General features: G+C 37.0%; 1 protein-coding gene across 1 annotated transcript; it reads right to left on the bottom strand.

Annotated features, from left to right (window-relative positions):
- Window positions 1-846: 846 nt before the first annotated feature.
- Window positions 847-11,173, bottom strand: LOC135206823 (laminin subunit alpha-like). Its single transcript, XM_064238314.1, has 8 exons — window positions 11,029-11,173; window positions 9,538-9,668; window positions 8,826-8,976; window positions 8,163-8,275; window positions 4,426-4,540; window positions 3,804-3,971; window positions 1,481-1,642; window positions 847-933 (listed from the first exon to the last, which is right to left on the bottom strand). Exons 2-8 carry the CDS (start codon window positions 9,597-9,599, stop codon window positions 847-849), a joined length of 858 nt encoding a protein of 285 aa, XP_064094384.1. The 5' UTR covers window positions 9,600-9,668; window positions 11,029-11,173.
- Between the last annotated feature and the right edge of the window lie 6 nt (window positions 11,174-11,179).

Genomic DNA, 11,179 nt, shown 5'->3' with positions numbered 1-11,179 from the left:
AAGTATGCCTACAGTGCACCGCTTGAGGTTCACTGATGGAACTGCCCTCCTAAGGGGGAAATGATATCTCCAAGTTACAAACAACGAGGATCCAATATTTTCCCATTCCAAATACAAAATAAAATGCAAGAAACAATTCATGACATTTTTTGTTAATGAAGAACTTTATGCTGCTGTCGTTTTACTGTGTTATCAGAAAGAATGTTTTGCTCAAGACTACATATGTAGCTGGCCTCTTCTGGCCTACATGAGAAACACAAGAACTGTCTGTATATTCTCATATGCAGAAAAGACGGCCTCAGAATTATACTTTTATATAAATACTTTTCTACTGTTTTGACAGTGTAATAATACTGGCCTCAAAAAATATGCCACAAGAACATCTATTCGAACATATGATAAACTCAACTCTTCTCAATTCTCAGCTGTGTGGTAATAAACTAGTTTTGATTGCCATAAAAATGTTTTCAATAAAGAAAGTATTTACCATGTTAAATTATAATGCTAAATGGATTCTAGAGGGCATGCATAGCCATGTTTCAAGACGAATAACTCATAAGTTGTCACATTTTGGAAACAATAGTGATTGATACATTCTAAATTTTACATAAAACTAAGTTGATCTGATATAAAGTATTCAACTTGACAAAACTGTGAATTTTGAAATAGTCTGAAAACTTCTTTGCGATACGATTAGCTAAGCTCTACTGCTTTCCTTACTTGTCATCAAACTTCTTCATTATTAGTGATAAAACAAGTATAAATGATATTTTCTTTTAACTGGGTTGAAGAAACCTTCCATTCTTTCCAGCCATTCTTTGGAAATTTCCAGTTCTACTTCCGTCCTTATCCCCCAAATGGGACTGAAATCGCGCTGTCGCATCCGATCCACAATGTCTTCGGCTTCGTGAATTGCTTGCTCAAGTTGTGCACCTGAAGGGAAAATAAAATATAATAAGTTCCAAAAGTTTCGTGGCCATGGCACTTTTAATTTCTAAACAATGATTGCAAAATAAGCAACTAGTTAAGGTGAATAATTGCGTGAGTCCCAAAAGTTACCATTTCCTACGCAAAATGTATAAAAAGTGTGAATATAATATACATTTCAATTAGCTGGCTATCAGCACATTAATCCTAATCTTTTTCGAATTTCAGTAATTTACTTTTACACTAACGTAAGTTTTTTTTAAGCATAAGAATGAATTTAGATTACAAATTTACTTCTTGGAGGTAAGCCTGATGTGTAAGGCGTTGCTCTCGTGTAATTATTTGTCTTTGGTGTTCATGATTCTAGTCTACTCTACAAATTTACAAATGAACCTACTCCATATACATTATCCTCGTCATGAGAACTAGCTCTGAAGAATAGGGAGGCTCTCGAGCACAGCCACTTCATCTTACGTTAACAGTTCTAACGGTCAAATGACTCACTGACCCAACTATGCTTCAAACTTAGCCAATCCAATCCAGTCAGTATTACCTGTGCCAGTCTCCAGACCATTACAAGCCGATTGATCTCTCCAATGACACTCCTTGCTGAACTGAAGGCGTCATCGACGTGTTTCTGAACAGCAAGGGCGTCGTTAAACACTGCAAAGCTGTTTGTTGAGGCTTCGTCAGCTCGATCGTACAGAATGTTTGCCTGTGAATAAATGAAGCAAAATAATACCAGTTTGTAGCGTCTTATTAATAAGTTTCAAGTATTTTCTATACTTGAAATGCTGCCTAACGTTAAAACTACAATGAAATATATAGAGTTTAGGCCAAAGACCTAACGCTGGGACCTATGAAGTCATTCAGCACTGAAACGGAAATCGACACTAAAAGGTTTGAAAGCTTTAGCAGGAGAAAAACCTCGCAGTTGCACTATAAAGATTGTGGAAAGTAAGATGGAAGACAGAGAATATGAAAGGAGGTACAGTAAAAGGAACGAAAGGGGTTGCAGCTAGGGGCCGCACGCTGCAAAGAACCTTAAGAAATGCCTACAGTGCACAGCATGAGGTGCACTGGCAGCAACAGCTCCCTACGGGGATGAGATAGTCACGGAACAAGGAATTGTAAGTTTTAAGGTTTCTATAGCTCATGATTCTACGTGAACACTTACTGATAAATTATGATTCGTTTATACAAACAGTTGCATAGATCTGGGTTTTAACACAAGACGCATACCGCGTAACCAAGGCGGATGGACTAACGAACGTACAAAACGCTCCCAAACTTAACAGAGTGCATGCCTCTGCCAACATCATATCTCTTTAGCACACATTTTCATCGACCAAAAAACGGTTTAGCTGTCAGAATCCAAATGAAATCTTACAGGTTAAGAGGAGGAAACGTCCTCCAGTGTGACTTTTTTTTTTTTTTTTTTTTTTTTTACAGAATTATGGAAATTGTTTACCAAATTTACATCGATGGTGCATATGGATTCAGCTTCTTGTGTTTGGAACATTTGAAATAACCTCCAGTCGCACAGACACTTCAAGAAACTAAATAAAACAGAAATAAAAAGTGTACAAGATGATAAAAAATTTATAACTAAGGAAAACAATTGGTGTAATGCTTGATTGATTTAAGAAGAAACTTATAGTAACCTCTAACTTTTAAGAAAAGCAGAAGTAATTCAAGTGCAAAAAATTGGTTGGTTTACCAAACTCTATGGAAATGGTTTCGTATGATTTCAGTTTCTTTTAGCCTAGAAAGCCTAGGCCTAGGCTATTTATAGAAAGCACAAACGAAACGAGGCTGAAGAATCTCACCCGCGAAAGGTCCTCATTACTGATTACGATCAACCTCTGGCAAAACTTTCGTCAAAAAATTCTGACAACTTTTTTGCGAAATTCTCATTTTCTCTGTTCTAAGAGGAATAAACCGCTACCGATGACATGCAATGAAGACCGAAGAAGTACTGTCCCCACATTGTTATGCATATACTATATTAACAGAAATTTTTCACTTGAGAAATCATTTTTATATTAGGCATAAAAAAATGGCCTTACTTTCTATAATTTTCTAATTGGGACCAGCAACTCCTAGCAACGGCCCGTGCACGATGATACGAACCGAACGCCCCCACCCCCCCAACCACCAAAAAATAAAATATAAAACACACACAACCCATAGAATAAATTCCCCATCACCACCAAACAATAAATAAAATAAGAATAAAAATAAAACACACACAAACATATAACAATAATAATAATAATAATAATAATAATAATAATAATAATAATAATAATAATAATAATAATAATAAATAATAATAATATGCCGGAAGAAGGCCCTTTCTCGAGAAAAAAAAAACTTCATTAAACAGAATAACACGGTCTATAGCTGGTTCACTTAAGGTAGATTCTTGGGTGAGCCCTATGCCTGCGAGACGTTTGTTTGGCAGCCGATGATTGGCTGGTACCCTGCCTATCTACCGGTACCAGCCAATCAGCGGTCGCCAAACAGACGTCTTGTCAGCATAGGCTCATCCAAGAATCTACCATAAGTGAACCAGCTTTTTTTTTATAGGTGCTGCTGAGTCTAGGTTGTTGTTATACAAAGAAACTCGTTCGAGACTGAGAAACTACTGCACAAACTCAACGGCATCCAGACGGCAATTTTGTTTAATAATAATAATAATAATAATAATAATAACAATAATAATAATAATGTTCTAAAGGGTCCACAATATTATTGTGGACCCTTTAGAACATTATATATACTCTCGCGATAGAGTGTTTCCCTACTACTACTACTACTACTACTACTACTACTACTATAATAATAATAATAATAATAATGACATCACTCACCTTGCCAGAAATGGACTGCGCCGTCTTGAAGACATCCTCGATGGCTGTATGAATTGGATGCGTCTCAGCCTGGGGTAGGTCCATCAGATCGACCCGTGGTCGAAGCTCGTGCACTGTCGAATTGATGGCGCTCAACGATTGGTGGAGGAAGTAGCTGTGCGCTGCGGTCTTGAGAGGGTGCAAAGTTCTCATTAGAATTCTTCTCATTATATTCGGGACAGAAAAACATTCATGTATCTCTGCTTGTGTGTGGACAGAATAATGATGGGAATAACACTGAGAGACAGAAAAAGAGCAACATGGATACGAGGGCAAACTAAAGTAGAGGATATCCTAATAACAAGTAAGTAAAAGAAATGGGCGTGGGCAGGACATGTAATGAGAATGTCAGATAATAGATGGACGTAAAGAATAACAGACTGGGTTCCTAGAGATTGCAAACGAAGCAGGGGAAGGAAGAGAAGACGATGGATTGACGAGCTAAGGAAATTTGCGGGTATAGAATGGCATAGAAAGGACCATAAAAACAGAAGGGAATGGAAAGGACATGTCTGAGGCCTGTCCTACAGTAGACTACAACGGCTGATGATGATGATGACATATAGATGAATATAAAACATACCTTGAATTCCAGTATCGTTGGCTCAATGAGCCTAATAAGTTCATCAGTAGTGTCAAGCAGAGCATGAACACACTCCTCGCACTCTTGGCAGCCATATCCCTCAATCAGTACCCACCTAAGAAGAGCAAAATGAGAGCGATTTCTATGTTGAAACGCTACGGACAGAAGTAGCCTTCCTCAAAAGTTAGAGGTTACTGTCTCTTCCTAAATCAGTCAAGCATTACATCAATAGTTTTTACTTATTTTGACATTTTATTATCTTGTACACTTTTAATTTCTGTTTATTTATTTTCTTAAAGTGTCTTTTGTTCAGATAGACTCAATAAGTTTTCATCCATGCTAATCAGTGTAGAAAAAGAGATTACTGTCTCTTAGAATATATTGTATTATGTTCCTGTGTACAAATTTGTACTAATAATTGTAAATTTTGTCAATACAATAACTACGTAACTAGATCATTTTTCTCAGAGGATTGTTAAGTAATCATACAAAAGGCTAATTTTATTTTCACAGCAGTACCACTTAATTATTCTAGTTTCTAAATGAAATTTACTTAGTGATATGCTGGCATGCTCTAAATCCCTGCTTCTCTATATTCAGGCCACCATCTTCCCCCCCATGGAAAGTTTCTCTTAGGTGTTTAGACATTCAAACTGAATGCATTAAATGACTATACTCTGTTTTTTTCCATCTGTCCATCCGCCTGTTGTGTTTTTGTATGGTAACACTGCGTCCCGGGCTTTAGATAGTTACATTCAGCTTACATTCAACGATTATGATATCCTATTTCGAATATTAAAGGTGTTTAATTCGCATACAGTAAATTACACTTTTCAGTTGCAAATGTACACCCAGATATCCTTTTATTTACCTAAAACGTACACTTAGCGTAACTATCTAAAGCCCGGACGCAGTGTTACCATACAAAAACACCACAGGCGGATGGACAGATGAAAAAAAACAGAGTATAGTCTTCGTGTACCAGCCATAAGCGATCGTGGGGACGGCCACAATTCCGCGCAGGACAATTCAGCGCCGGCAATTCCGCGCCGACAATTCAGCACATGACAATTCAGCTTAGAGACAATTCAGCGCATGACGATTCAGCTCAAAGACAATTTGGCGAAATAGAGCTAAAGCATGGAAAATTAAGAAAACAGTGATCAAATAGTTTTTTTTGTTTTTTTTATCATCTTTGAAACTAAAAAATGAAATATATTTATTGAAATAAGATATTGAAAATTATACTAATTTATTTCTTATTTGGCGACAGAAAAAAAAACTTACAACTTGCAGTTTAAAGTACTGGTAATAATCAAAGATTGTTTACACTTTCAACCATCGAACAATTTACGGTTGTTATTTATGCTTTGACAACAAGCGAATAATTGTTACTGGTATCCTCTAAACTCGGACTGGATGTATTTCCTTTTCTGGAGTGTAGTTTTTTACAATCATTCGCTGAGCTAGAACTAAAAAAAGCCCCATGGAGCTGATTTTACCAGAGAAAGGCCGTGATCACATTCTATTAAATGATTTTGTTATCCTTTAGATAAAAAACTTCGCAATGAAAAGTCCTGGCGTTGTACACAAGACACATGCAGAGGTATAATTCATGTTAATGGAAGTTCATGGGAAGAAGTTATGACCTATACTCATATGCCGCAGCCAGCAACATCAGCAATGAATAAAATGGTTTCAGATCTTCGTGAACGGACTAGTTTCTTCTAATGATGTTCAAGACGAATAATCCAAGAAACTCAAGTTTCTTTGCCAGAAGAAGCCACGGTTTTACTACCTATACTCTGTTTTTTTTCATCTGTCCATCCGCCTGTGTGTTTTTGTATGGTAACACTGCGTCCCGGGCTTTAGATAGTTACGCTATGTGAAAGTTTTAGGTAAATAAAAGGATATCTGGGTGTACATTTGCAACTGAAAGTGTTTTAATAATTTACTGTATGCGAATTACGCCGTTAATATTCGAAATAGGATATCATTATAATCGTTGAATGTAAGCTGAATGTAACTATCTAAAGCCCGAGACACAGTGTTACCATACAAAAACACCACAGGCGGATGGACAGATGGAAAAAAACAGAGTATAAGTATACTTTACACTGCAACGAAGTGTTCAATGTCGAAGAAAAAGAGGTGGTGACCTAATTCCAGCACCTGATAGTGTCAGTGATATTGTATTACCTGACCATTTGCGTGTAACGCACAGTGGGGAACCTTTCTTATTGTATGATTCTGGTGCTGAAGATACCAAAAGAATATTCATTTTTTCGACTGTAAAGAATATTGAACTTTTCCACCAATTTTATGTTATTCATGTATTCTGTGAAGGATGTGTTGTCCCAGTGATATATATACTTTTGCAAAATAAAACACAGGATTCATATGAAAGGGCATTAAGGACAAATTTTGAATTTAGCCCTGGATATGACGCCCGATTCTATGCTTTGTGATTTTGAAAAGGCTTTCAAATCGCATTTTCAAATGTGTTTGAAGCACGCAAATAAGTGGTTGCTTTTTCATCTCGCTCAGTGCATATGGCGGAAAATACAGGCTTTAAATCTTACACAGTTATATATAAGCGAGGAGCATATTCGAACACATTGTAAGATGTTGGTAGCCTTAGCTTTTGTGCCAGCTGATGATAATTGCGAGGTATTTGAATCTTTGCAAGATGTTATGCCTCCTGAATTGGAAGAGTTCATGAATTATTTTCAGGATACGTGGATTGGTCGCCCCATCGGATGCCGCAGGAGAGATGCTGTTTTTAAACCTGAGTTATGGACTACTTTTGATCGGGTGCAGGGAGACCTACCAAAGACCAATAACTCGTTAGAAGGGTGGCACCGAAGTCTCCAGTTAACATTGGGTTATAACCATCCGACCTTTTATAAGTTTGTAGAGTTTTTGAAATTGGAACAAGACAATGCTGAGAAAAGGATACTGAGAATCGGAGCTGTTCACGGCGATTCCAGAAAAAAAGCAAATTATCAGAGTACAGCTAAAGGCAATAAAAACCTTATTTAGTAAATATGGGAGTCGAGCAAACAAATTAGAATACTTACAAAATATAAATTAGTATGAATATTTTTGTACAGGAATATTTTATAGTACGTCATCTAAATAAATATTTTGTCTACTTTTAAAATTCAATATGTATCAAAAAAAAAAAAAATTAATTTGATCACTGTTTTCTTAGTTTTCCATGGTTTTATTTTATTTCGCAAATTGTCTTTGTGCTGAATTCCTTGCCCTGAATCATCATACGCAGAATTGTCCCTAAGCTGAATTGTTTCTAAACTGAAATGTCATGCATGCTGAATTGTCACTAAGCTGCATTGTCATGTGCGCAATTGTTGGCGCGGAATTGTCGGTGCTCCATAAGCGATATGGGCTTCAATTCTGGTTAGGATGGGTACATTTATATCATCCTCTTTCTAATGTAAGTTCCCCGTAAGTTATAGCAAAATCGATATTGATATGACATATGATTAACTGTACATAAAAAATTCCCTCCCAAGCACAAAAGAGAGAAAATAAACACACACAAATGCATATATATATATATATATATATATATATATATATATATATATATATATATATGATGCTATGTGTTTGTATGCCCGAGATGGTACAATGGAATTATTGACATACGGTATGTATTTAAGAGCAAATATAATGACTGTATATCTATGTGTATATATCTACTATGTAAATACCTGTAGGGGCATCCATCACAGTTTGCTCCAACAACGCCGGGTAAGCAGGAACACTGGCCAGTCAGTGGGTTGCACCCTACACCAACGCTGAAACCCTTCCTGACACGTGCAAGCTGGAAGAACAATACGTCTCTGACGAAGGTTCATTTGCAATGTTCGACGAAACAAATTCCGCAGAATCAAATACTATAGTAATTGTTTTGCATTCATTTTCAGGATATATGTTTAGAATGTATATATAAAAAAGGTGATCTTTTTCCAGCATTGTAAAATCAGTGTATGGCAGCCCTACATCTCTTAGGCTGTATTTTACTCAGATGTTAATAAACTCATCAAGTTACTACAAGCCAAGTGTCAGGATTAATTTATTGTTCTACATTTTTTTTTAAAAAGCAGCCATTTTTCTAAAAACAATGCGCGAATAACCCTTTTAAATGAAAAAACTCTTTTCTTCTTCTTCTTCTCTTTGTGGCCGTGGTACTCATTCAAGTGTGAGAGTTTATCATGGACAATAGAATAGTTAATGGATATTTTATTAGTCCGTCTCTAAACAGAGATGAAATTGGGAGCAATATCTGTTTTGCATTTTCAAACGGCGTTAAATTTTGTATGCGTGTTATTTTTATACGTTTCTCGTGGTAAAATCACTGGAATTATTCTCACCTTGGCATCCGTGGCGTGTGTAGTTCCAGTAGCCCGGTTTGCATAATTCGCATCGTTGTCCTGTTGCGCCATCTCTGCATATGCACTGACCGGTCCCTTCGTCACACTGGCTCTTGGCGGCTGCGATTCCGCATTGGCACGGTTGGCAGCCCTGCGTTGGTGAATAAGATATAGGCTTAAATTCAAATTGCACAACACATGTTTTACAATACGTACAAAATACTTCTTATTTTGAACCACAACCTAAAATAAAGGATAACGATGCCATGTGTTCAAATTTCAAACCGCTCTTGATATTAGACAAAACTAGCGGGACATTTTCAGGTCTGTGGATGAGCGACCCTAGTCCTGCCTACAGGGAACAAAACTACACTATTCAAAAATAAATTCAGTTAACATATATTATGTACAGGTATAATCTAAAACATCACAAGATGACATTAATATATTCCCTTAAAACTTTTTTTTTTACACTGCAAGTCCAAAAATGTGAATTTTCTCAATTTCATGAGCGTATTAGTACTGTAAGTAACCTCAATATGCAAAAAAAAAAAAAAAAAAAAAAAAAAAAAAAAAGTGAACATATATTCTGTACAGCTATAATCTAAACCTCACAAGAAGGCGATAATTTCCTTATATCTTATTTTGTTTTACACTGCAAGTCCAAAAAATGTGAATTTTCTAGATTTCTTGATCGTATTAGTACTATTACCTGGCAAGATGCAAAGCCCCAGTGATCTGCAGCACAGCGATCACAGTCCTCTCCGTCCACATTCGGGAAACACTCGCACTTGCCGGTGAAGTGTTGACAGTTCCGAGTCCCGCACTCGTTGCAAGTGCAGCCTGGAAAGATGATCAGTTGAGAATTGTGTTCGTTTTTCAAAATCACGATGGTTGATTCACTTATGTCAGGGTATGCACCTGTGTTAGCGTAATATCGTTGCTAAACTTTTAGCTTCACGTTCGAAAAAGATGAGTGATCTTGGGAAGAGGTTATGATATGATTTTATGATGAGATTGAAAGAATGAACGGACTGAAGGATATCCCCTCAGCAAATTAAAGTATAAAAGGAAAAGCATGAACAACATACGTTTTAAATCCGTATTCTACATCCAGTTCAAATATCAAGACTTGTAAAGTATCGAGAATATAGTATATTAATCACTTTTCATGAAGGTAAATTATTTTCGGTTAGTTTAGTAAATAAAAAATTATAAAGCTTCGAAATTTGATAAATAATAGAGTTATGATAAGCATGTGTATGTTCCAATGACCGATTCTATTGTAAATACAGCTTCCTCATCACCTAAACAAGAGCGATAAACAAAAGCTACAAATTCACTCGTCCAGCAAAACTTAAATTACATCCACTTGAAATTAGTTGTCATAAGCCTCGAGCTACGATTTCGGACAACCTATTCCACGATATTACAATTTTGTACCAAATGATTTAATTATATTACGATGGAAAAAAAACCAAGAACACGTTTTTCTATGACTATCCAGATGTGATACACAGAAAATGGACGAACGTAAAGTTGGCAAATTGCTTCTGAAAATCGTAAACGGTTTCTAGTTTTTTCCCCTTTCCTTCCTTCGCGCCTTCAAATGACCAATGCATTAATAACGCCCCTGCTGCTGTTCCTACGCCTTTTGCCACGTCTTCGTGCCACTTTTCATTCCCGCTGGAGCAAGGATTTCAATAGCTACGACTTGCCAAAAAACGAAATTTCCATTGCAGTCGAGTTCCTGACATGAAAGCTCCATTTCCGTGCCGGAAACATAGTCCATCTATTTCTCTCTCTCTCTCTCTCTCTCTCTCTCTCTCTCTCTCTCTCTCTCTCTCTCTCTCTCTCTCTCTCTCTCTCTCTCTCTCTCTCTCTCTCTATATATATATATATATATATATATATATATATATATATATATATATATACACACACACACACACACACACACACACACACACACACACACTGTAATTGGCTACGTACAATACTCAAAAAGGAAATCGGGACTTGAAATGCTACGAGGTAAGACTGATTTGGAGACAAACGTAACATTAGGCGGGAAAACGACGAGCTCGTACAAATAATTAGAAATAACGTCATCAAAATGTGCTTCTATTCACAGACCAGCCCACATTAAACACACACACACACACACACACACACACAAAACAGCTCTCAGAGTACAACTTACGGACGCCGTATTCCGACCACTCCAGATAAGCTTCGCCGTAGCCTTCGCCCCCAGAGGTGCGCTGAGGGGGCGACCTCCCGCGACCTTGCGGGGGAGAATACCTGGTTGTAGGAGGTCGGGCTCTCCTTTGCCCGTGAGGTCCTAGCGTCTC

Source organism: Macrobrachium nipponense, chromosome 31 (genome assembly GCF_015104395.2).
Source record: "Macrobrachium nipponense isolate FS-2020 chromosome 31, ASM1510439v2, whole genome shotgun sequence".
In the NCBI taxonomy this organism is placed as follows: domain Eukaryota; kingdom Metazoa; phylum Arthropoda; class Malacostraca; order Decapoda; family Palaemonidae; genus Macrobrachium; species Macrobrachium nipponense.
This window is presented reverse-complemented; position numbering and strand designations above follow the sequence as displayed.

What these genes read in the sequence shown, in the direction of transcription:
- LOC135206823 (XM_064238314.1), bottom strand. Translation starts at nt 9,599, where the DNA reads ATGTGGACGGAGAGGACTGTGATCGCTGTGCTGCAGATCACTGGGGCT. An exon ending in CAACGATACTGGAATTCAAG is followed by an intron (nt 3,972 to 4,425) that starts GTATGTTTTATA and finishes CACCCTCTCAAG; the next exon opens with ACCGCAGCGCACAGCTACTT. An exon ending in TGGTCTGGAGACTGGCACAG is followed by an intron (nt 934 to 1,480) that starts GTAATACTGACT and finishes TTTTCCCTTCAG; the next exon opens with GTGCACAACTTGAGCAAGCA.